This window comes from Orbicella faveolata, unplaced genomic scaffold, assembly GCF_042242905.1.
Source record: "Orbicella faveolata isolate gen_17 unplaced genomic scaffold, um_ofav_v1 contig_4, whole genome shotgun sequence".
In the NCBI taxonomy this organism is placed as follows: Eukaryota; Metazoa; Cnidaria; class Anthozoa; order Scleractinia; family Merulinidae; genus Orbicella; species Orbicella faveolata.
The window spans coordinates 9,486,802-9,513,909 of record NW_028301569.1 but is presented as its reverse complement, the minus strand read 5'-3'; the positions used below and the strand labels follow the sequence as shown (position 1 = coordinate 9,513,909).

The 27,108-nt window shown below is 38.8% G+C and overlaps 2 protein-coding genes across 2 annotated transcripts; both read right to left on the bottom strand.

The window, feature by feature from the left end:
- Positions 1 to 287: 287 nt before the first annotated feature.
- LOC149101369 (uncharacterized) lies at positions 288 to 805 on the bottom strand. Its single transcript, XM_089275860.1, has one exon. The coding sequence runs from the start codon at positions 803 to 805 to the stop codon at positions 344 to 346; it is 462 nt and encodes a 153-aa protein (XP_089131986.1). The 3' UTR covers positions 288 to 343.
- Positions 806 to 25,432: 24,627 nt separating this feature from the next.
- LOC149101368 (uncharacterized) lies at positions 25,433 to 26,229 on the bottom strand. Its single transcript, XM_089276463.1, has one exon. The coding sequence runs from the start codon at positions 26,114 to 26,116 to the stop codon at positions 25,619 to 25,621; it is 498 nt and encodes a 165-aa protein (XP_089132589.1). The 5' UTR covers positions 26,117 to 26,229; the 3' UTR covers positions 25,433 to 25,618.
- Between the last annotated feature and the right edge of the window lie 879 nt (positions 26,230 to 27,108).

Sequence of the window (27,108 nt, the reverse complement as noted above, 5' to 3'; positions counted from 1 at the left end):
ATAAAAACATCATCGTGAATTACTATAGCAAAGAATTCAGGCGTTAGCTGACAAACGTGCTCATCTCCACGCAGAACTCGATAACTACGTCCTATTCGTTTCAAATGAAATGAAATAAAATAAGATTACTGAAAGACCTTTCCCTTTTTTTTTTTCAAGCTATGAAGTAAGAGTGGATGTTTGGTTAGGAGAGCAAGAAATATTCTAATTTTATAATATCACCCGGCTGGTTATGACCAGTAACATAATGTTCAGGGTCAATAGAGCGTAGGTTAATTCTGCTCGCGATAAATACAGCAACACGTTGAATACAAGAACACTCTTCTATCTTGGCTCGAAACTATTACTTACAAAGGACTTCTTCGGCCTCAGGGCGGTGGTCTTCGTTCTCGTTTGGATCATCCTGATATCCGTTCTCATCGTTTCCGTTGTTGCCTTCGTCGTTGTGATCATCATTGTCATCGTGGTCGTGGACGTCACTGGTGTCATCATAGGCATTATGATAGACATTACTGTTATCATCGTCCTCTTCCTCTTCTTCATTCTCAACCTCTCCCCCCTCCTCCTCCTCTTCCTCCTCCTCCTCCTCTTCCTCCTCATCCTCATCATCTTCTTCCTCTTCCTCTTCCTCATCGTCATCGCCATCGTCATCTCCACAATGACCATTGTCCAGTCTATCGTCGCCATCGTCCTCACCATTGTGCGCACCATAGTTATCATCAACGTTATTCTCCATGGCTAGTATGATTGTCATGATCCTTTCTATAACATCAGGGTTCATGGACGCTATGATCAATATGATCATCTTCTAACCTCTCTATCTTCAAAAAAGGTACCTTCCGGCAGTACAATGCTGAAAGGAAGATAAAACTAACATGAACTTCTTCATAACTTTAACACATGTTTTTGCATGTGACATAATCAAGCCACAAGCTCATTGGCGTGAAATCTATCCCTGCCACGTTTCTATTTTACTTGATATTATTTGTTGAACTCGATAATTTAAATGATACTTATTTTTCGAGCGGGTTGGGGTGTTATCTCAAAAAGTTTGGATCATAAAGGTGGGAGGCAGGATATAGGGGGCATGTCGCATTTGCTAAGGCAGCAAATTAAAGCAAGTGTGTCTTAGGCCCCGTTCACACTGCACCGGAGAAATTTGAAAACGCACTTCATCTCTACGGTTAGGCCTACCGTCCACACTAATCCGTCACGATAACGGAGCATTTCGAAAACACTCATCAAACTGGAGGAATTTGAAAACGCTGTCTTTGCGTTTCAGTGGACTAAAACTATCATTAGCTTTTCAAAGATGATTGCGTCACTATAATCACGTGATTTCCCTGCCCGAGGTTTCCTCAAACACAAATCCAAAATGACCGCTGATTGTCGTGTTGTCAAATTTCTCCGGGATATTGCGGACGGAAAACCTTTCATGCGTTTTCAGAGTGAAAACGCCGTTTACCAATTTTTCTGGCGTACATGTAGTGTGGACGGGGCCTCGATGCTGCATATGTGAAAACTACATTTTTTATTTATCTAAACCCAGAAACAAATCAGTCCAATCACTTTGGCATTTTTACAAGAGATTTTCTATTTCTCCTCCATTTTGCGGAAGGGAATCTTATTAATAACACTTTTCGCTAGTTTGTCCCCAGCCGTGTGTTTTTGTTTTTGTTTTTTTGTTTTTTTGCTTTTTACATAGAGAAGGTCTGCGAGTGGATTATTTTTATTCTAGATAGGCTGAAAAGAAAGCCAGCCCAGGAAGTTTCATTTTTTCATGACTGATGTGAGGAAATTGCATTTTAACAATTGTTATATTTAGACCCAAATACTCAAAGACTCAAAGTAAAACGTGCAAGTCGGCAGCACGTGCATGAACTTCCATCACGGTGGTTTGCTTCGTCAGAGAAGCCAGAAAAGTAGCTCCCGCATCATGTACTAATTTACTGCCGGCATTCCGCGCTGAGATCAGCTCGGCGTTCAGTCAGGAAAAAAAGCTGGTTAAATTTTAGGGAGTATCTCATTCCGTTTGCAACACTTTTGATTTTTTTTAGAATAGCCACCACTTGGATTGTTTTTTGTTTGTTTGTTTTTCGCTGCCATCAAACTTAAATTTCCAGCCGCTTCTATAATTTTGCGAGAACGAGTTTCAGTCGTGTATCTGCAGTATCTGTGCCAACGAGAAATAACGGTATCAACGGTATCAACTATGTCAGATTATGTATAAAGTATAGGCATCGAGACGGATTCTTGGCTTCATATCATGCTAATATAAAACCTCGACAGTTTTGCGCATATTGAACTCCATGGGTAAGATGTGCAGTATATTCATATTCTGTATGCTTAATATGCTCTGAAATTTCAGAATCGAACTAGCTAGCTCAGATAAGGTAGAGTTTACTTCCACCACTCTCTGAGGTGCCGGCGGGTTCTGTTGTCGAGCAGCGACTTGGAATCTACATCTAGCCTCTAAAAGCACGACAGAACCAAAGTCGGTAAGCTCAGCACTACGGTCGGTTCGCCATGTATATTTGCAGAACTTGTAACTCTTGTCCAAACAGCACTTACATTAAATTGTCCGAAAATTACGTGTAGGAAAACATTGATTTATTAGGGGTGGGACATTTTTCTATTCCCGATCAAATTGCAGTGTAATTGCACTTTTCTTGCTCCAGGCGACAGTGAGGAGTCTGTTTTTGGTATCCAAGTTCCATTTTTTTTTTCAGCATCGATTCCTTTCGTCGTTCCTTCCTCTGAATTTCTCAATTTTGTTTTAGTTAAGGTCCGGTAATACGGACAACATTTTTCTTCAACTTGTCTCGCAACATTGATGAAGTGCAAGTTGAAACCCTCTGTTGCACGTATTACCACGTTTGTGACCAACTTGTCTCGCAGCAAAACTTGTCTCGACAGGGCCTCGATAAAGAGTGAAAAGTATATTTTTATTTCTCTTAACACAGAGACAAATCAGTCCTGTCACTTTAATCTTTTGACGAGGGATTCAGTTACGTCTCTTCCGTTTTGCCGAAGGGAGTCTTGCTCGTAATAATAGAACTGTAACCAGGATAAGACATTATAAAATAAGTAGAAACGTTCTCCGGTTAAAATGATTAAAAACATGAGCTTTCGGTTATCAGTCTATAGCCTTGAACGAATAAAAACTGTTTGTGCGCGAATGGAAATATGTAGGAAAAGAGTGCGAAAAAATACTTGCCTGTAACATTTTTTCGCCAGTCTGTCCGCAGCTGTTTCTTATTGTTTACATAGGGAAGGTCTGCGAGGGGACTATTTACGCAGAATAGGTTAAGAAAAAAAAACATGATGTGCGAAGAAAGTCGCATGACAAATGTCAGGAAAATGCATTTTAACAATCATGGGTTAAGTTCAAAATAGTAGTTGGTTAGTTAGTTAGGGAAAGATGACTCAAAGCAGAAGGTGAAAGATAACAAATGCCAAGATGCGCGACAACATGTAGGAAAGGTGGATATTGTACGCGCTATTTTCAAATAGATATAGTGGTTGTGTAAGCAAATTAAATTTAAACGCAAAGAGGTATTCTTAGCTAAACTGATAATAAGTCACTGACAAGTCAGTGTCAACCCATTAACCTTTTCGAGATCATCCATCAATCTTTTACCACTTGAGGGTCGTCCAAAATTAATCAACAAGCATCTTAAGAAAACATGCTATGAGCTTAATTAGACAGTTGCCTCTGGGTATATTTTTCATCACAGTACAGATAAAGTATCGCGATGTGCGACATTAGTGAAGTCACCGTGTTCAGTTTGAGTGTTCTCTCTGAGGGAAATCGCGCGATCAATCAACCATGGGTCAACCATTTGATTTAAAAAAAAAAAACACTTTTACGATTCAAATTGGAGCAACATGAGAAGGAATACTTTCACCATGCAGAATTAAACTCCTCTTTATTAGACTAAACCTCCCGAAAAGTTTACCGTCTATTTTAGAATTTGTCCAACCGCCTTTCGAGATTATTTAGCCTGAAAGCAACCTCACGTTTGGGGAGCAGACGCCGAGTCGCTCCGCTCTGCCGCTCGAATGTGTAAACTTCAAGATTAGCCAGCCCGCAGACTGATTATTAAACAACTCTAAATGAACAGGTATACAAAGGGACAAATACTTGCGTAAACGTAAAGCAATTCCTTTGTTATGAACCATATTTTTCTATTAACAATTATCCGGCAAGCTCGAAGTTTACATAAACGATAAACTGGTCGTCGAAAAGTTTGAGCAAAGCCCACAAACCTTGAAAACATATTGCTAAACATGTTAAACAGTCGAGAAATCCTGGAGAAAACAATTGGCGCTGTACGTTCAAATAATGTATTTAACTTTCTGAACACTTTGATGGCAGCATTGTATTGAAAGTATATTATTTTTTCACTGTTCGTAACGATCAAATAGGTTCACTGCAGAACTTACTGTGCTAGAGAGATATATTAGAAGGAACGGTTAATACTGCTCGGTTGGATTATCTAAATTTACCTCAGAGTCGTATCGTGATCAACGTTGACCGAGTCAAACGCCAACTGCTGAAGCTTTACGTCAACCACAAACCAGTGACTTCCAATAGACGAATCACTATTGCAAATGAAATAAGACAAGCTGTGTAAAAATATAAATAAGTTAATAACTGAGGTTATAACCCCGCTTAGAGTCCTATCGCCAATCAATACTTTTCAGTAATTTGATGCTGCTGCAATCCCGACCCACTGTAACGCCTTGGAACATGCACTTGGTGCACATGCACCAACAAACTTGGAGTTTGGCCGTCGGAGTTTTTCGTTTTTAGGGGCTTCAATTTTTAACAGTTTACCGGCGGACATAAGAACTCTGAACTCTAGGCTTTTATTTAGGCAAAAGGCCAACGAACATTTTTACTTGTAATTTTTAATCGTGAGTTTTTATGTGTTTTCCAATGTACGTAGTTGCCTTTTTAACTTTTTACCTTTTTTAAATTTTTAAATCTTACAGGACCCCTTTGATAACAGTACTTTATAGTACTGATGGGTTAATCCTGTCTAAAGATTCGTTTATTATTATTATTATTATTATTATTATTATTATTATTATTATTATTATTATAATTATTACTTGCAAGAATTGTGACTACGTCATGAAATTTCATAACCACTTGAACGAGCCGTGGTAGTATTTACTTTTCGAAAAAGAGAAAGTAATCTATTTTTGAGAAATGGAAAACACTTTCCCTCAGTCTAACGATTTCTATGCGTGATAGAAATTTCGACACACATTTATCACATTTATCCTTTGACCTTTATGACACGCAATATTCTGTTTGTTTGGTCTCATGTATAATTCAAATTCGCAACGAGGTGGAAGTTTGCATTTGCTTCAAATTTGAAAAATGCGCAAGTTTTTACTAGATTTATCCCTTGTGAAAGATTCTTGTGTTTCTTCCTTCCTACCGAAGAATATCTCAATGCAGTTGTGCAACCCAGAAACAGATCGGTATATGAAATTCGCAAAATCACGCTACCACGTGACAAAAGATTCGATTTTGGTCTCTTCTTTCCCACCGTAGTTATCTCAATCCAGTGTGAAAGTTATCACTGGCTTAACAAGGAAGCAAATATCACTTCCGATCTTGACGAGAGATTCATTTGTTTATTCCATTTTGGTGAAGGGAGTATATCTAATTACATTTCTATGCTAGTCTTCCCTCAATCTTTCCTCTCTCTTTTATTTTAATTTATAGCAGGTCTATGAGGAGACTAGAAAGTATTTTTCAACTATAAATAGGTTACACAAACAGCCCAGATTATGTAAAGGAACTGCCGATGGCAGACAAATTGCATTTTAATAACAGTAGTCATATATCTTTGGCGTCACGTCAATCTTAGCAAAGGAAAGATAACTTTGAACAAAACGTGCTTTAAACTAAATGAACGCAGTACTCGCACGATGTTTTGTTTCGGCTTCGTGAACACTTGCTTTTCAAAACAGTGAATCTAATCTACATTTTAGGCATCGATAATTTCGTTGTTGATAGTGTTATATCATAAGTTGGCACCCTGTGGTAATGAATTTCTCATCAACATAATTATCACTTCGACAAAGCCAAATTCGTTAACCATGCCAAGAGAACAACATCTCTGACATATAAACGTGTCAAAACAACACTTAAGTAAATTGCAATGTCAGAAAATTTTGATCTAGTTTATAAAGTGAGCGATTTATTTTCCCAGGTGGCAGACTACAACTTTTTCAAACTTGCAGCTTGATTCAACTCTTTTGAAAAAAGAAAAGCGTCTTCTTTCCATCTTTCCTTCCTTTCTTAGTTTTGTTTTGGATCTCAAAGTTATCTTGATAATAATTCCAAGAGGACAAGTAGTTCTATTGACTTTCAAGACTTCCCTTAAGGATTGGTTTTCCGCAGAACAAGTAGGCAAAGAGCAGCAGTGGTTTAAACTGGAGAACACTTTTGGCCGGCTTACCTCAAAAGCGACAATTGCTTAATAGTTTTCATTCTCTAACTGATGACACTGGGATGTTTTGATACCAATTTAACATGTCGGGTTATCGGGTTATCTGTATCCGATCCGGATAAGCCGATTACTTACGGAAAATGCGCATTTAATTACCTGTGGTGTTTAAGAGGTCGAGACAGATGGCACTGTAGAGATTTGCTACGCCCATCTATTTTTGGATGGTTGGTTTCGCGCCGCAACACTCCTGTGGTGATTTTTGGAAAAAAGGCCAAACACAAACGTTTCCGGTGTTTAGTCAGCATTCCTGACCTGAGAGTTGTTCGAGCGTGAATGTGTCTTTGCAGTTACTCAGGTGTTGTTTTCTGATCAGCTATAGGCTTCACTCACGACATTTCTTGGAGACAGTATAAAGCATGATGTGCATTGATTTTGCCATGAACGCTGGTATGCGCTACAGAACAATGATTGAAGAAATCGAAAATACAATTTAAAATAATTTATTTCTAAGCATCCCAGTGACAACATTTTGTTTGTCTAGTTGGTTCTAACACGCTGAATGTTTCTGTCTTTCAAAACTCTTTAGAAACTTTCCTGCAAATTCGACTGATATCATCAGGCGCCTACGCAAGGGCTAGCTAAAACATAATTAGCATAAAAACACGAACGTTTCACCTGTGGTGTTTAAGAGGTCGAGACATCATTGAGATGCCATTGTAGAGATTTGCTACGCCCATCTATTTTTGGATGGTTGGTTTCGCGCCGCAACACTCCTGTGGTGATTTTTGGAAAAAAGGCCAAACACAAACGTTTCCGGTGTTTAGTCAGCATTTCTGACCTGAGAGTTGTTCGAGCGTGAATGTGTCTTTGCAGTTACTCAGGTGTTGTTTTCTGATCAGCTATAGGCTTCACTCACGACATTTCTTGGAGACAGTATAAAGCATGATGTGCATTGATTTTGCCATGAACGCTGGTATGCGCTACAGAACAATGATTGAAGAAATCGAAAATACAATTTAAAATAATTTATTTCTAAGCATCCCAGTGACAATATTTTGTTTGTCTCGTTGGTTCTAACACAACGTACTTTAGAGTAAAATAACTGTCCGATTGCTTAATACTTAGTATGTAACCTAGTATTAGGATCTACCTTACATCAGTATCATTCTAGCAATAGAGCAATAGCTATCTAGCTAATGCGAACACTCGATCGATGCGAGCATTCGCTATGATAAACCCGCATACAGAGAAAATAAAAATCAGATGAAAATTTTCAGCTTACGATGGAATCGCTGTCGGATTCATCTAGATGATAAGGGACTGGCATTTTCGCGGCTCCAGAGAGAAAATTTCGCTCGTCGCTGGAGTTTGCGTCCACAGACAGTGGCAAATTCAAATGTCGCATCAACATCTCCGAAGCTGAGGTTTTATTCAAATCCAGCACGTGGTTGTAATCGAGCATCAAACAATGGTTCACTTTTCGTGCGCGTCCACTGGTTCCCAGATATGATTTGTTGAGATCACCTTTATTCTGGGAAAGCCCCAGCAAACGCAGATATATATTATTCGATGGAATACATTAGCATCACAACCATTACGTTTTCTTCTAAAATTAGCAAAACATAACCGCGCGTCAGCAAGCTTCACGGACCAATCACAAGATTCGTTGATTTTCTGTTACCTAGGTAACATCAACCAAAGAAAGCAAGACAAAGCAGGCGGTGTTGGACATGACTCGCAAAGCATGCCGCGAGATATTTTCCCGGGAGCTCATTTTCATCTGATCGCTGAACGGCAAACACCTCCACACGCCGATGGTGATGTGGAAATACGACTAATAGGAGGTTCGTTCGCATCCGATGCTGAAAGAAATCGGGAATGACATCCATATGAAACGTTCCGCAGGCCAAGTAATAGCTGTAAATGACTTCTGCTTGATTTACAAAGCCACCATTTTCAGTGCCCAACAGATGATTTTAGGAATCGAAGCTTCGCGGTTCGTCGAATCTTTACGGTTGAAAGATAAATTATTTCCGTTTCTGACCTCTTCGAATTCGATCTCAACTTGCCGGAATTGAACCTACCTTCGGCACTTTCCTTCTTAGATATCTCGACTTGTGTGTGAAGTGTATCGGTGTATTGTTGGCCAACATCGTTGTTGACGGATATTATGTTTTCGTTCGACGATAAGAGAGCTGAGAAGTAAAACCTACGAAGAAAAGGGTTGAATAATTGGAAGTCAAAGCAATGTTTTGTCTTTGAAAACTTGTGTAAAGCATGATTAATCGAGTTTCGCCCGCTGTATTTCCTTATTAACCAAAAGGAATCATAAACAGCTTGCTAATGAGCTATGGCTCTTTCAAAATAACAAAAATAATTTGCAATGAATGGAGTCAAAAAACTAGAAGCTTAATGGGAGAAGTACTGACGGTATGTTTTGCTTCAATGTAAGTGGTAAAAAATAATTGTATTCGTCCCCTGTACCAGGTCACACTTCCAGCAAATTCTTGTTCAACTTACAAATCCAAGATTAAATATGTACTGTGTGGATCTATTTTGTAGACAATGGGATAACACGATTTTGGTCTTGTTCAACTTCCTTGAATGTGTTTAAAATAAAGGTCTACAAATGACTTTGCCTCAGACATTGCCACCAGCAATATCAATGTTCAAACTGATGAGAGTTTGAGATTTTTCTTCGCCTAGTGCTTTAGATGTTGGATGTAACTTGTATCTGCTCCAAGTGTCCATTCCTGGGTTCTCAGTACATGTGAGGCCATGTAAAAGGGAAATCAGGTTCAATGGAAAGAAGGCTTGGTTGAGTTACATGAAATAAATGCTTTTGACAAATAATATACCCCATGCTATTTAAAGTGGTTGCAACTAAAATTGCAGATGGGAGATGTGAAAAAAAAAAACAAAAAAAGCTGACTTGCATTTACTTGCAAACAAGAATTCAATTCCAAAGTACACTTTTTTAAAAACTGAATATTTGCAAAGTACCGACAAGCACACCAAAAAACCAGCAAAATAGCGAAAAAACTATATTCTGGAAACAGCGGCCAACATTAAGTTCACTTATAAATTAGTAAACTGGAAGATTGTGAATGATAGGCACGGTCAATTAGCAATGAATGAATAGCTCAAGGTCCTGTGCCTTCTTTGCATGTCCTCATATCACACCTCTGCTGAAGTTTAAGGTTCAATAGAACTTGTGTAAACTAAAGGGAGCTTTTTACCCAGAGCAGTGCCATGCAGGTCATTTGAAATATCTGTCAGTTTAAAATAAATTATTTACTGCAAGTCCTGTGGTCAACAACACAGTGATCATGTACCGATATTAACATTTCCTACATTGGTTGTTAAATATTTTTGCCAAAAACAGTCTCCACAGCACTTCCTCGTGTCGACTCGTAATGACTGTGACCAACTGAATTCAGAATACTCTAGCATGTATCTGTATCCTAGATCATCTATAGTGAGATGTTTTGATTGAGATAACTAAATTGCAACAACATTTTAAAATTCAAGCAGATGCACTATATATTGAACACTTGCAGTAGCTCTTCAAACTTGGGATTGCCATGCAGCTTTCTAAGTAGTCACTTGCATTATGTCATTATGTATTCTGTTTTGGTCTATTCCATTCTAAATTCGATATCCTAAACAGCAGCAGCATGCTGTAGCTTTCCTTGTTAGATCACCACAGTGTAAGTGGATAAATTTAGTTTTTGGGAAATATAGCAAAGTGAATTCCAAGCCCATAGTCTTTTAAAATACCAGCGGGTAACTCAGCATTTGCTTCAAACGCATTGGCGATCTATTTGTACACGACGATGCCATTAATTGTTAAGTCTTTTATCTTTGGAGGGCGATGGCTCAGTTTTCCGTCTAACATAGTAGATAAATTCTTCTTAGTTGAAAATAAAAGCATTCAGAAAAGTTTTCTTTCGGTTTTATTCAAGTTTCAGCGATTTGCACGAGATGGACTGAATATTCTAGAACGCGCGTGACGTAGTTAATCATGCATATTATTGAGTTTGCCGTGATAGAGTAAATTGCGAAATAACGTAAGAATTCAATTCGAGGCACGATCTGCCCTCGACTTGTCGATTCTGTCTGTTTTTGTTTGTTTTTGTTTGTTCGTTTGTTTGTTTGTCTGTTTTTTTTTTAATCTTTCCAGAGAACGCTTTTCCGGTACTCCCTTGCTAGAAATTTTAAAAAGTAGAGTTTTATAATCGAGACAAAAATGTAAACACAAAACTGAAGTCTGTCGAGCTGAAACGAAATAACCGGCTATCGGAAAAGCTGTTAAATAATATTGGCGAGAGAATGTTAAATTGTGGTAACAAAAAAGGCTGTTATACAGCTAAGCTGTCTGGAAATGTTTCTTAAATGCGATTTACTGAAGACAGACAGATGCTGATTTTGTATTCAAAAAATGCACCGACGCCAGACAACATTCAGTCTGAATAGATTGCACGTTTTATCCTGTTTTAGGAAACAAGAAGTCTCTCCTGCAAATATCGCCGATGAACTTTTACACAAATAATCAGCTATTTTCTCTTAATAAGGAGGGGAATGAAAACACGGACAATAAAGGTCTTTTATTTGATATCATCTAGGTCGGGGGGATGCCTTGAGATTAGAGACAAACCCCGAACCGGCCTACGAAAATAGCGAGACTTGCAGACAAGCATAACCCCGCACATTAGCCTTGACATTTCAACATGCACCAACGATTCAGCCCGAGCATTCAGCTACGTGTCGGCATCGATCGATTTGCAAAGACCAGAGGCCGTAACGTAAACAGGCTGTAATGCGTTATTTTAGTCTACATGTACTTTTGATATTTTCCATCTTCTGTACTGTTACGTTATCAAAGTTTTTTTTTTCCAATAAAGGTACTTGAAAATGTGGACACAGTTCTTAAATTCAGTCTCTCTTTAGCTCGCACTAACCACATCCAGCCTCTACTTTATGGCAAACATATTCCGTGTTTTCAAAACCGATTCGAATGGATTTGCAGTCATTTTAGAAATATGGAAACCGACTGTTTAAAATTACTCCGTTAGTTCCCTAAATTAACCCCTAGAAATTCAAAAAAACAAAAACAAAAACAAAAAAAACATTTCTAGCTTACATCAAAGTGCAAACATGCAGGTGCAATATTGACTGACTTGTGGTCCGCGGTCTTAAAATTCTTACGAATCTGTCTGAATTAGTGCTAAAATTATGTCACCTTTTTCGGTATGTCCACACTCGACGATGTAAAAAGCTGGTACAGGCAGGTGACAGCTCGCGTACGTCCCCCGCCGAAGTGGGATCTGACAATAAGGTAAGTCAAATAACCGGACAATAAGAAACAAAGCTTAGGCGTATACGATATTGAGCGAGTTCCGCCCACTCGTGCCTATCAAACACACTCGCGTTAATTTGGTATTATTGTTTATATTCCAGCTTTAACAAACTGACATAAGTTAATACGAAAGTTTTCTGTTAAACCTGCTAATCATTCAGTTGCACCATTCCATGGACAACCTGTTTCTAAACCCAACACACAACCTTTGAACTCCACTTTAAGAAAAAAAGATTCACAAGGAAAATATAACACCGGAAAACAAACTTGTACGGTAATCGTGCGATCGAGTAGCTAGACGCGGCCACTTGTTTGTCAAGCGCTGCCCCGTGCCTCAATATCAAGGTGCTTCAAGATTGTTTGAAATGAGAGATGAAACAAATTGAACTCAAAACTTGAAATAATTATGGAAAAGAGAATGCTTGATACTTGTCAACATACACGAGTATGTTCTGTAATCATTGCAAGAATCTATTGGAAGAGACATATCTGCAATCCTTTTGAATATTGTTGTATTTGCAAATTAAGCTCTTTTGTTGATTTATATAATATAACATTATCCTGATAACTAAGATGATTCACGTGTTTTGCTTCGTCGGAAACTGTTCATAGCAAACGCTCAAAATCGCCATTAATTTATATTTTTGATGAGAGAAAAGCGCCTTCCTTGAGTCGACGAGTAAAGAATATCCTTCCAAATACAAATTTACATATACAAAGGAAAATGCAAATACCTCATCATAGGAGCGACAAGCTGTGAACTGCTGGCCATTCAAAATATCCGGGGAATCCCCGAGAAATTGAACGTTTACATACGCCAATGATATGCTCTCAGCTTTACGTCGCTAGACAAATGTTTTTAGCGATACGGCACCTCTAAATCCCTGCGGTAGAGCGACGTTTTTGCTTGCCATCGGGACTTTTGTATCTTTGATGAAGGATTTGATCCACAAAAACGATTTGGAACAATGCCTTTATTTACACAATCTTTCCCGCCGACTTATTTTTAGTTATTTTGATCTCTTGTGGTCTTCGTTTTGTTTTTTAATCACCCACCAATTAGACAGCTTCATGATATCTAGATAAGTTTCTCAAAATGTATGTGGTCAGCAAAACATCCCATTTAAGAAAAAAAAAAATAAATAAGAAAAAAAATAGCGAATTAGATTGTTGCGTGAAAACAACGCTGATTAAAAATTGGAAATTCAGAATGATTTTTGTTCAGATTTAGGTAAATATCACTCTTTCCTTTCATGCCTTCGCCCGATTGAGCCTACAGTAGTCAACTTTTCATCGTTTTGGTTGAATGAATAAACATTCCCTGGCATTGCAATTGAATTGAATTTAACAAAACACGTTCAATGTAATATGCGATATCTGTATTTTCAGCATTGAACAGGGCTTAAAATTGTCACAAAACACTTGACATTCCTCGACTTCACTCGACATTCCGGTCTTTATCAGGTACATTGACATGAGAAGGATATTTATTTTTGGGAGTGGGGGACGGACCCCTTTAAACCCTTTGGATATTACAAATTTGAAGGAGGTCTTCATATTTTAAATCCATTATTGAACTGAATGTGAATGTCACAAAATTATTCAATCATGCAAGCTTTCAAGTTCAACTTTCAACTGTCAAACTGTCAACTTTTTAACCAATGAGATTTTATGGACTATTTTAAGTAGTCAATCAAAAAGCGAGAAAAGCTATTGACAATGTTCGCGTCATTTTGAATAAAATTCACTTATCTTTGTTTACGGCAAGTTTGCAGCGTTTTTTCCCCTCGTTTATTTCCGGCATTTGACCAGTTTGGGGTCTTGTTATTGTCTACTTCCTGCCCTGGGGCACTTGCAAGAATTGTGACTACGTCATGAAATTTCATAGCCACTTGAACGAGCCGCGGTAGTATTTACTTTTCGAAACAGACAAAGTAATCTATTTTTGAGAAATGGAAAACACTTTCCCTCAGTCTAACGAGTTATAGACACACACCTTGAAGTAATAGAACGAGAAATGAGATAAACTGAGAAAGGAAACTGATATCTCGTTCATTAGCCATTATTTCCTCGCGGTTTATTTACGGCTCGCTCGACGGGCCATCGAAAGAAAGACTACTCGTATTCTGATTGAAAAGTTGATTTGTTTTCAGTTGTTTCTCAACCTATTTATCCTTTGACCTTAATGACACGCAATATTCTTTTTGTTTGGTCTCATATATAATTCAAATTCGCAACGAGGTGGAAGTTTGCTTCAAATTTGAAAAGTGCCCAATACAATGCATTCAATAAGAGGTACGCCGAGACACGTGTTGGTTCGCCCATTTTTAGAGGCTGCGCGCCGCAACACTCAAGTGGTGATTAAAGCATTACACAAACGTGTCCGGTGCTTAGTCGGCACATTTGACCTGATCGAGAGTTGTTCGAGGTACAGTAGAACCCCGCCTTACGACCACCCCGTAAATACGGCTACCTTGTTCTTGTGGCCACTTTATTCTGGCCCGAAAAAAAGCTCAGTCAGCCATTTTCATACTTAAAGAACTATGCGGCCACCCCGTTAATACGGCCAGATTTTTGTGACCCGATGGTGACCAGATTAACGGGGTTCGGCTGGAATGTTTCTTAGCTGTTGGGCAGGTGTGTATTTTGATCAGACGTAGGCTTCGGCCACGACATTCGTTGGAGACAGTATAAAGCTTGGTTTGCATTGATTTTGCCACAAACGCTGGTATGCGCTACAGAACAGTGATTGAAAAGATCGAAAATACAATCAAAATAATTTCCATAGGCCGACCACCTAAGATAACTTTTTCTTCTTTTTTCAGCCAGCAGATGCTCCTTACAAGGAAGTGAATTAAAAGTGTTATTTACCAGCGATAATACATTGTACAGTAGAACGCCCTACAATCTCGCAGCATTTATTCCTAAGCATCCAGTGACAATATTTTGTTTGTCTAGTTGGTTCTAACGCGCTGGATGTTTCTTTCTTTCAAAATTCTTTAGAAACTTTCCTTCAAATTTGACTGATATCAAAAATTTAAGCGCCTACGCCAACATAATTAGAATAAAAACACGAGCATTCCACTCGTGTGGTTCCAATGACAAAAACGAACATTTCTCTCGCGTTCTACTCTCTCGCCAAAAGTACGTGCCTAAAGGTCTTAGAGAACATTTTGCACTTCTCAATGCTACCTGAATCATGAAACCGATCCTATAAAGTGGAAATGCTGTTTCAGAATGGCTTCTGTGCCCCCCAAAACTGTCTGAATTACTCGTAGCATAAGTCATTGATTATTAAAGGATCTCTTTAGCAACTTCCTAAACAAAAAACCGTTGACTGCCAGGCTTACCTTGGAATATTGTCAAATAAAGCCTGTCGCTAGTTGAAAATGAATACAAACTTTGCGCTGATCCTAAGAGTACTCTCGAGAATGAAAGCTGTATCTTCTAAGCAATATCTCATCGAGTGGCAGTTCATGGATTCAATTTGGCATGGAGTCAATTTGCCCACTGTCAGTGAGTGCCTTATGATGGGTACATCAATCGCATTGGGTGACATGGCTAATTAAGCACTCAAGGACGATTGTTTGGCCTCACCCACAGACGTCGATATAATATATGTAATATTCTACGCGCGCCCCAGTTCAAAATGATCAGTTTTCGTGTCAACAAACTCAAATTAAACGCAAAGAGTTATTAGTTAAACTGATGATAAACCACAAGTTAGTGTAAAACGATTAACACCTTTCGCAGATCATTCAGCAATCTTTTAGCACTTGGGGGTGGCTCAAAATTAAACAGCAAGGATCTTAAGAAAACATGCTATAATGAGCACAATTGGACAGATGCCTCACGGCATTTTTTTTTTTTTTTTTTTTTTCACCACACGCAGATGTGCGTGAACAACTTTGCTTACGGTTTGTCAAAGCTATCGATACCGTGTTTACTTTAAATTCCTCTCTCTTCGTGTAAACAAAGTTTTCATGATCTAATATTTGATTTATACCCAGTTGTTACGATCCAAAAAGGAGAAAGATGAAAAGGAATACCGCAAGGTCGATGCGAAGTGACATTAATTAAAATAATCCCATTTGTTTGGGTGTGTGGGTGGGGGAAATAAGTAGTGGGGTTTTTAAGCCGTATGTGATAATTATAACCCGTTGACCTTTGACTGTAAATTCTTCTGAGCTGTATCAATGTTTATCATTATAAATTCTACTATTCCAGTACAACGTCCGCTCTACGACGAGTTCATCTCAAGCTATCTCAATAACAGATCAGTGAATACCGGAAAACACAAACCATTTATAATGACTTCTCTTCTTTACGCTGAATCTCGGAAATCGTTTTGAATGTTCAATTTGTTTATTCTTTCCGCTTATTGCGTTTTAAACCCAGTGTTTCAAACTACCGAAACCTTGCATGTTGACAACAAAAGCTAATATGACTGGGATTGACAAGATGACTTGTGTCCGGCAGGTGGCGGTACAAAATGCGACTGCCCCTCTCCCCTCCCTCCGTTTTAGACAAACAACAAAAACACCAAGAACTAATTTTTGTGAAGGCAGAGTACTCTAGTACTCTACGTAAGCCAGTCATCATGATGACATACGCTGACCAAATCATGTGATTGTCCAAGAGAGACACGATTAGGGGCATCAAATGGTCTTTGCCATAATTTGCGAGCATGCGAGCAGAGCGTGTATTTTTGCGAGTGATCAAATTTTTAAAATATAATACATACAGCGCGTCCAAATGGTTACTGGTTGAAATGCTGAAGAAAAACTGACAAGCTCAGAGATAAGGAGGTTTCAAGCTTTTTGCCTTTGATCAAATCATAACTGATTTGAACAAGTCAAAGCAATCGAGCACACTTAAACGAGAATCCGAGCGTGCGAGCAGTTGGAAAAATTTTGCGAGCACGAGCAGGCGAGCTCTCGTCTAATTTTTGGGAGCTCTTTTGAATTAAATGGGACCATTTGATACCCCTATTATTGTTTCAGTCAAAAATAATTACGCAGATTCTTTGCCTGCCCTACGCCGAAGAACACGGAACGTACCGTCGTATTCAAGGTAATTTCACTGCATAATATGGGAATTACTACCGAGGAAACATTTATATGTAGGCCGACAGACTAATCTATTCAGCCCCGAAGGAATAATCGGTCAAGAGTACAACTGGGGTACACACAGTGCACTCCTTGAAATGAGTAGATGAATTCATGGCTGACAGAGAAATATCAATTTTGCCTGACTGACCTTCAGTGCGAACTTTCCAAACATCGTATTTCGCTCATATTCACCAATAGCGCTCCTAGCCTTACAGAAAGGATGCCCACGTTTTTGAGGTCGTCTGCTTATGTAACGCGCATCCTTAATAAATGGCAGACTTCCTGTACTTATTCTTCCTGCACTTATTCTGTGCTTATTTGCTGTCGTCAATCAGACCTAAGTGTCACACGTGCATTAGGCATCGGAACCTGTTTATTTTTCTTTGGTCGGTCACTGTGATCTTCCAGGACAGGCTGAACTATAAACTCTTTAACGGAAGGAAATGCCAATGTGATTGAATTGTTGCGCAAGTTGGATCGTAGTAGTTTAACATTTATTTCTACACGGTAAATAAGCTGTTCATTGAAAAATATTCCTACCTTCATCAGGTTAAATAAAGCTAAAAAAAAGTTAGCGTTGCAAATCCAGAAAGTTTCCAATGCGTTGCAGTCGGGAAATAGGACAATGACATTTACAGAAGACACATGAAAGCTTTTGGTTCTTCTGCTTTAGAAGAGGTGGTCCTAGAAAGAAGGGCATTTTGTACACGGTCTGCAGTCTGCATTCTGCAGTCTGGATTTGTACTGACCGATTACAAAACCTTTTAACACTTCGTAAACTACTGCCCTTAAATTCGGATATCGAGCCTTGATTTTAGTGACAAGCTAGTATGTTTCTGCTCGATAAGAAATCGGCGGACAAAGTCTTTATTCAAGACATCTTCTAACGCCGCCAGCTTAGGTTCTTAAATATTCCCGCTTAAACAAAGATGATCAGTTTCAATGCCATAAACCGAAAACGAAAAACCAAAAACGACTTGTATTTAATCGTTTTCAACATTCCATACGAAAACGAAAAACGAAAGACGAAAATTAAAATCTGTTTTTAAAGAGCCTCAGAAAAAAAAAAAAACGGAAAACGACTCGTAATTCGTTTTCCAAATTCTATACGAAAACGAAAAACGAAAAACGAAAAAGAAAATTAAAATCCGTTGTCTTAAGAGCTACAGAAAAAGAAAAACGAAGAGCACAAAGTGAATTCGAATGCCGTTTCCTTCCCAGCAGGGAAAAAAAATGAAAAACGAAAATAAAATGGAAGTCCAAATTCGCTTTTTTTTTTTTTTTTTTTCCTTTTTTTCACAGCGCAAAGAAAAAAGAAAAACAACGTTAAAATTTGAGTTTCATTTTCTTACGCAATTGAAAATGGGTTGGCACTAAGGTACATGGATTTACTCTTGAAGCTTGAACTCCACGAGTCGAAACCAGTGTCTATTTGAGTAAACTGAAGCGATCTGCCAAGAGATGTACATGTAAAATTTGAGTTTCATTTTCCCACGTAATTGAAAATCGTTTGGCACTAAGGTACACGGATTCTTTAAACTACAAGTAGTCCCTCTTTTTATTAGTATAGTGAAAGAAAGAAACGTAGCATGCTAGAAAAAAAAGGCCAGGTGATCAGAGTCTATTTTCTCATCTCGAGGTCAATTTTATCGATTACGATCCCATGGGAACAATTCATCGCTAACTCAAGGTTCATTCATCACTTCTGGCAACTTAAATTGTCTTTGTTCCCTCTTTTATAAACAGCTGGCATGGGGCTAAACAAGATAGGTAGGTAAAGTCTGCATACAAGGGAGGGGGGGGGGGGTACAGGGAGGTCAGAACCTCCCGCCTCCCGTACCCTGCTCTTCCGCTTCCCGTACCTTTCTCTCCCGCTTCCCGCCCTTTTTTGTACTGCTCCCGTCCCCTGTAAATTGTCAGAGTCAAAACACATCCTAGTCATTTAGCTTCACAATTCTTAAGCATTTCCTTTGTTTTTAAATAATTTAACAAGATTACCACTGCCATATGTTTCAATTCAATGAAGTTTTGACCTACTTGTTTATCTTCTTTGAGTTTCACTATTTCAGTCCATTTTCATCGGCTCTTCAGATTTCTTCCTGAAATCCGTTTTCAGTGACGACGGTCTCAAAAGTTAATTCTAAATTGTCTCGTGTTCTGATAAAGTATACGTATTTCCAGTAACCAGTCCAGCGTTTATTGGGATCAGACAATTAAATCATAGAAGTAGGATTTGACGATAAAAATGTATGACAGGCCAAACACGACTCCTATTGCATGGTCAAGATAGGAAAACTTTGACCTTCAAAGCTTTGCTCTAACGACTACGTTTTTCAAAGATCTCCCTTTTCTGTATAAAACGGAGGTTCTTTATAGATCTCCCTTAGCAGAGGCTGATTTTGTATTAAATGACATTTACTCATAAGAATGTTTTTAAGATTAGGCACAGATGGGCGATATTCTGTAACAAACGGCAAAATTCTTTCGCGTGTTTTTTGTTTATTTTGTAGAGCCGACATTCTTTCGCTAAATTTAATTTCTGAGAGAGTGTTTTCTAAAAGGTTACCTGGAAAACCTCTGTCGCGTAATCTGCGTTTGAATTGTGTTACGTTTCCTTCAAATGTAGCTTTTGAAGGGTTGGTTCTCAGAAGTCTTAAGGCTTCGCCTTTGATAAAGCCTTCCTGACGCCTGAAGGGTGGCAGGAGGTAAAGTGTGTGTACGGTATTGGAAAGTTTCTGTCGGTTTGAAGTGCGTGCGCACGTCGAGAATGGATTCCTTCTTAAATCTTTCGTCCTTATAGATGCATGTTTACTGGAAAGTTATTTCTGTATCTGAAATTTCAGCCGTGAATTTATGGTCGGATGGTAGCTATTTGATAGCTCTATAAATGTGTTTATTTCCTCTTTGTTTACCTTCTATAGAGAAAAGACATCATCGAGAGATCTTTTCCAAGTGAGCGGCTTTAAGTGGCTGCGGTTAATGATTTCTGTTTCTACCGCGGCCATGAAAATGTTGGCAAAAGAGACTGCCATTTTTGTACCCATTGCGGTACCGTGTGTTTGAAGATAATTTTTGCCGTTAAAATGAAGAGTTTTCTTTTAAGATAAGCCTAAGCATATCTCTGAGGTAGAGGGTAGGTATGGGAGGTTTGTTTGGGTGGAATGTTTCGTATGTTTTACATACAATTGTGATTCCTTCCTCCTGTGGAATGTTAGTATACAGGCTTGTAACGTCCATTGACACAAGCATTGTGTCCTTTGCGACCTTCCTTTTCTCTATAAAGTTTAAAAATCTATTGTATCTTTAAGGTATGATTCCTGAACTTTAGCAATAGGCTGAAGGAGGTAATCAACAAATGATGAAAAAAAAAAAAAATAATGAAATCTCAGAAGTGACTGGGAAGACGTTAAATGCAAGTCAAATATATTTTGGGTTCTTATTTTTGAAAGTACTCTAATGCGTTGTTGGATTAAAAAAGTTAGCGTTTCGCATTTCTCTCCCGCTTCCCGCCCTTTCCTCTCCCGCCTCCCGTACCCCTCCTGCTCCCCTGTCCAACCTCCCCCCCCCCCCCAACATACAAGCCAAGTGGCTCACCAGGCCGGAGCTTATCCCGGCTTCTGTAGGATGAAGCGACTAGCAGTATTTCTACTCCCTCCTGGATGGGATGCTAGTCCATTGCAGGGTTACCCCCAGCATTAAATTCACCGGTACCCATTTATACACCTGGGTGGAGAGAGGCACTTTGAGAGTAAAGTGTCTTACCCAAGAACACAACTCAATGTCCCCGGCCAGGGCTCGAGCCCGGACCGCTCGCTCCGGTGTCAAGCGCCTCCCGCTGAAATTTTCTTGGTTCCTTCTTTTATAAATAGCTGGGACTAAACAAGTTGTGCATAAAATTTAATTAACACGGTATGCACCCGATCACGTGATCCTCCAAGTGGCCGAGTTGTTTTCCATTTGATTATAACGGCAAAAAATGTACTTAAAAACCTCTAACAAATGATATAGCAATTAAGTAAAATATGAAAGTTTACGATTAAAGCCGAAAGGAAAACAGGTGTGGAATATTCAGCTCAGAACGAAACAATGATTCAACGCACACGTGTGAATTCAAAGTAATCCCTAAATAAATAAGAATGATACATGTCAATTAGTGAAATATCGATGTATATATTCACTGACGGTGCCATAAATGCAACGGCGAATCCTAGAAATAAACCAATAGCTTGAGACTTTCCGAACATCATATTATTATCACTGGCAGTGGAACCGTTCAAACTATGTTTAAACCAGGTAACCCGAAGCCGGGCAACTGATGAATCGCGCCGTCGACTGAATGAAAAATGTCTCTATTTTCGAGGTCATTTAGTTTATGTATGAAGAGCCCAATGGTCTCGAATTGCATGTTAGGATGGGTTGAATGTCCGTTGTGAAATTTTCCGCTGGCATTGCTGAAACAGGGAAAAGTACGGAAAAGTTCAGCTGAAAGTTGTCAGTCAGGAGACCAGTTCCCTTTTACAACAGGCTCTGTTTAAGTCGGTCGTTTTCCTATAGCGAAGAGATTTGATCCTTAATTTCTAGTTGCCGATCCCAACAGGTAGAACTGAGAACAAGTCCGAGTTTAACATCGAGACAAGCTGGAAAATGATTGATTGACAGATACGTTTTCCTCGGTATTTGCGGACAGTCGCGTTCTTTTGTTTTGTAGGACACCACTGTTTCATTAGTTGCATTCGATGACTGTACTTTTAACGAAATGAATAATTTATTCATGACACACGACTTTGCTCATCGATCGACCTTGCTTCTGTCGCAACGCACAAGAGCATGCCCGCAGGCCGGCTAAAAACATTAAAATTATGTTTAGATCCTTGTCTTACTGTAAAGCTTTATGTAGTTTTGCGGTAGTGAGTTTGCTCTTCTTTTTAATAACTTGGAAATGCTCTGGATGATGCTGATTAAAACAAAAACGGCAAATTGGTGGTGCGTCATAGAGCGGTTTTCAATTGAGTGTAGCAGCTAGTAACTATATCTCACGCCGCATCTGTACTACCTTAAAAAGTTGCTATAACATGTCGATTTGTTTACATCTAAGTGAGTGACAAATTACCATGTTGTGACTAATCGCTATAGGTCGATGACATATCATTTTTTTACATCTGATTGAGTGACAAATTTGCATATTAACCGCTAACAAAGTCGTCTCTACCCTTCGCGTATCCACGACTAAAAAGATCGCAAACTACGCTGTTCAGATCACCAAGTCCGTTGTATTCGCAAATGTTTACGAGTTCCCTTGTGCCTCTGTTTCAAAACGACTCCAAGTGCAAAACCATTTTTATGAAAATGACTTTGAGTTGCATGATAATGAACCTGTAGGCAGAACTCATTTTCATATGAATGGTTTTCCCAATTGGACTCGTTTTGACACAGAGGGAAAAGGGAATTCGGAAATGACCTATTATAACACACCCACCTGAGGACCATTTTTTTTTTTTTTTTTTTTTTTTTTTTGCTCTATCTGCAAAAATTCCCTGCGGGAACTGTCTTAATGAATGAAACGATGAATCGAGCTTACATTACCTGAGCAGACCTGGATTGTTTGGGTTCACCTTTGTTTTGCACACTTACGGGGACATTGGCATACCAGCACTTTAAGGACATTTTCGAGGCCCCATCGAGAATTCTCGGGACACGGGATATTTAGGTGAAAAATTAACGGGGCCAGGATATTTGACGGAAAAATAAATGGCATATAGGATATTTAGAATAGATATCCCGGGATATCGAGTAGGAAAATTGATAGTATTTGTAATTGGATTAACAAGGTTCTGGTGATATACATATTCAGTTAGGCCAAACATTAACGGGATGGGGATACTCAGACCTTCTCCCTCCTCCACAAATGAGGCCTCGTTTTCGTGTCCCCGAAAAGAAGCTGAAATCCACAACTAGTTATAAAATAGCGCCGATTTGATACAATTAGGAGCAACTGCCAGATGAAATCATCTTTCGTTTATTTTATTTGGAACATTGATATAAAAATAATTAGGAAAAAACTAGTCTTTAACATTTTTCTATAATTTTTCTGTGGAAAAATCATATCTATTCCCAGACTGTCCAAGGTATGCACAAACAAACTGACCAAAATATCATTATAACTATATTGTCTGTATATCTTTATAAACTGAGAAATATTCTGCTTCTCTAAAACATAAAACGGGTGAAGGCTAAAACACTGTACATGTGCTGTGCAACTGAATTTCAAACTTAACAATTCATCTCGATATATAAACTGTTCTCAGATTTCCTTTTTTAAATAACAACTTATAAGCCATGTATGACTCATTTCATTTTCAATATCTTGAAAGCTAAAAGTATACTAACCTTACAATATCATTTACATCTTTTAAATTACCCGCGTACATATATTTATTCAATTCTAACGGTGCAAATGCCCTTCTCAATAGATACATCCTATCTTATAGAAATGTTCAACATCTTAATGTTAATTTCAGTCGCTTAACCACACAAAAATATTACTTTAAAAAAAAATTTTACTTTAACATCGTACATTTTCTTTGACGAAAAAAAAAACGATTTCTTAAATTCCAAATAGTGAGCCTGTCGAATAAATTACATGTTAAAGATGATTTCCAGTCCGTAATGCGCACTCTCGAGAGTTTGTTTTCGTTTTTTGTTTTGTGTCGTGTAAGATATCACGAAATGTGAATATTTCGCAACTAAGATAAAGTAAATTCACAGTTTCAAAACAACCGCCATTATGAATGCGAAACGGTCGAAGCTTTATGCTTCCTTTCTCATATTACTTGATGAAACAACTTGGCTGTAAAAATGAATGAAGCTGGAAAAAGATTTTGAAAGGCCTCAAAGATAAGGTATGTGGTCCGTAACGAATGACATCGATTCGCATTCCATCGAGTGAAAACTTATAATGTTTATAAGCGTGGGGGTGCTGAGACTGCCCAGTAGGGACTGGAAATCATCTTTACTGAAGTACATTAAGTAATCAAATATTCAGTCGTAGATTTTTGAACCCGCAACTTAAAATATTTCGAAAACAAAGCTCTTCTTCTTTATGCTGCTCTTAAAGGAGGTCACTCCAAAAAACGTCAATTTTTTGCCAACGCTAATAAAAACCTTGCACTAAGTTAAGCCACTCCCTTAAGTTTCAGCCTCTTGACTGCAGGTTTTCCTTATGAAATTCGTTTCCAAAGAAGACCAAAACTTCGACCTCACTGCCGCCATTTTGAACAGTACTCAACAGCCATGCTGCATTTTTGTGACGTCATTCCGTCCAAGAGATTTTGATCAAATGGCTTCTGACAAGCGTTTAAACTTCCACTCTGGGTTATGGCTGCTCTTGAGCCACATTATTTTAAGCCGAACATGCTCTAAATGCCGAAATGATAGCATTGAAGATGGTGAAGTGGATAATCACTTGGAAAAAAAAAACACATGTTGCTGACCTTGTGAAGAATGCAAAGTCAGTTGCAGGTTTTTCTCCTTCCCGTCAATTTCGAGTCGGACGGAATGACGTTAGATAAACATGGCCAGGCTGCCAAGACACTTTCAAAATGACGGCCTCCGAAGTCGCTTCTTTCGAGACAAATTTCTTCAGAAAAGCCGGCACTCTGATAGGCTGACACCTCGGTGAGTGTAAAAGCTGAATGTCTACTTGCTATAGGCGAAGACATTTAACCGAATAGTCGGCCAGCGCTATCCTAAGGCTCCTGGTAAGATCATTGAAAAACCTGATCACTGTCTTTTCTTTTAAAACAACTAAATGTCTGCCCTTAATCGTCAGATCCAAAACTGAGTGTGTTGAGGTTGTCATTAGTAGGGAAAATTTATGAGTGATTTGCCTCCCCCCTCCCCCCACATACACCCCTCACCCCTTATAAGTTAACAAATTTTGAAACTGACGATTTCTAACCGTATTGAAGTTTGCTGGTCATCGGTTCGCATTCCGCTAATCAGATAAAAAGAGAATATTACATGTACATGGCTGCTCGGAGAGATGAAATTTCTCTTCGAGAAATTTCGAAGCTCCAAGTGGCCATGTAATGTTCTATTTATTATATAAACACCAATAAAATCCCAAACGGTTTCGCTTTTGCTTCGAAAGGTGCCATTGTGTAACCATAACAACGGTGATCTTTTCACATGTGAGGATAACATTTTCACGTGTGAAGTAATCATGTTTTCGCGCCAAAGTTCACCTGGCATTTCATTGGTTTTTATATTATATATAAACAAACGTCTCCACTGGCGATTGAGCTTATCGGTGACAGTCTTCAAATGACTCTGTTACTCGGCAGCATTAAGCTCATTTTATGGTGTCGGGGATTCCGTCCACCAATACTGTTCAAAGATAAAAACATCATCGTGAATTACTATAGCAAAGAATTCAGGCGTTAGCTGACAAACATGTTCATCTCCACGCAGAACTCGATAACTACGTGCTATTTCTTTTTTTTTTTTTTAATAAAATGAAATAAAATAAGAATATTCTAATTTTATAATATCACCCGGCTGGTTATGACCAGTTTGACATAATGCTCAGGGTCAATAGAGTGTAGGTTAATTCTGCTTGCAATAATTACAGCAACATGCTGAATGCAAAAACGTTCGCTTATCTTGACTTGAAACTATTACTTACAAAGGACTTCTCCGTCTTCCTGTTCGGCCTCAGGGTGGTACCCTTCGTCCTCGTTTGGCTCATCCTGATATCCGTTCTCATCGTTTCCGTTGCCTCCTTCGTCGTTGTGATCATCATCGTCATCTTCGTGGTCGTGGACATCACTGGTGTCATCATAGGCATTATGATAGACATTATTGTTATCATCATCCTCTTCCTCTTCTTCAATCTCAACGTCTCCCTCCTCTTCCTCCTCCTCCTCCTCCTCCTCTTCCTCCTCCTCCTCCTGCTCCTCCTCCTCCTCATCTTCTTCTTCCTCGTCCTCATCGTCATCGTCATCGTCATCGCCATCGTAATCTTCACAATGACCATTGTCCAGTCTGTGTTCGTCATCGTCAACACCATTGTGCACGGCATAGTCATCATCAACGTTATTCTCCATGGCTAGTATGATTGTCATGACCCTTTCTATAACATCAGGGTCCATGGACGCTATAATCAATATAATCATCTTCTAACCTCTTTATCCTCACAAAAGATACCTTTCGACAGTACAGTGCTGAAAGGAAGATAAAACTAACATGAACTTCTTCATAACTTTAACACATATTTTTGCATGTGACATAATCAAGCCACAAGCTTATTGGCGTGAAATCTATCCTTGCCACGCTCCTTTTTTAGCTGATATTATTAGTTGAAATCGATAATTTAAATGATGCTTTATAATTTTTCGAGCGGGTTGGGGTGTCATCTCAAAAACCTGGGATTACAAAGGTAGGAAACAGGGTAAACAAATTATGCATGGAACAAAGGGGGTTTGTAGCATTTGCTAAGGCAGCAAATTAAAGCAAGTGTGTCTCAGGCCCTGTCCACACTGCACAGGAGAAATTTGAAAACGCACTTCATCTCTATTGTTAGGCCTACCGTCCACATTAATTCGTCACAAAAACAGAGCTTTTCGAAAACACTCTTCAAACTGGAGGAATCTGAAAACGTTGGCTTTGCGTTTTAGTGTGGACCAAAGGTAAGGTAAGGTAAGGTAAGGTAAGGTACACGTAGGGGCCAAACCACCCCCCAAATGTTTTGTCAGTTCTTGGGTATTTCACATTACTTCGCATTACTTAAAAAGTATTGACTCTTTCTACACCAAACTTGGCAGATGACCAGGAGACCTATTGCCAATTATATTTACGTCAAAAATGTCAGTAAATGTCAAAGTTGTGACGTCGCAGTGATGACGTCATGTTTTTTGCCACTTTTGAAGTTTTTAATGTGCATATTTTTTACAATGTGTTCGAAAGAGCACATCAACAGGAGTTGAAACCTGAAAAAATTTTGTCCATATCACAAAAATTAAATGAAATATGGCATTTTTAAATATGAAAAATGACTCTGCAAAATATAGGGTCCCCCCCTTGAGAAAAATCCCCAAATTGGAACCGTAATTTTGTTCCAGCAAATGCAGCTATGTTGCCAATGTGATGTGCCAGATGACTAAAGCAA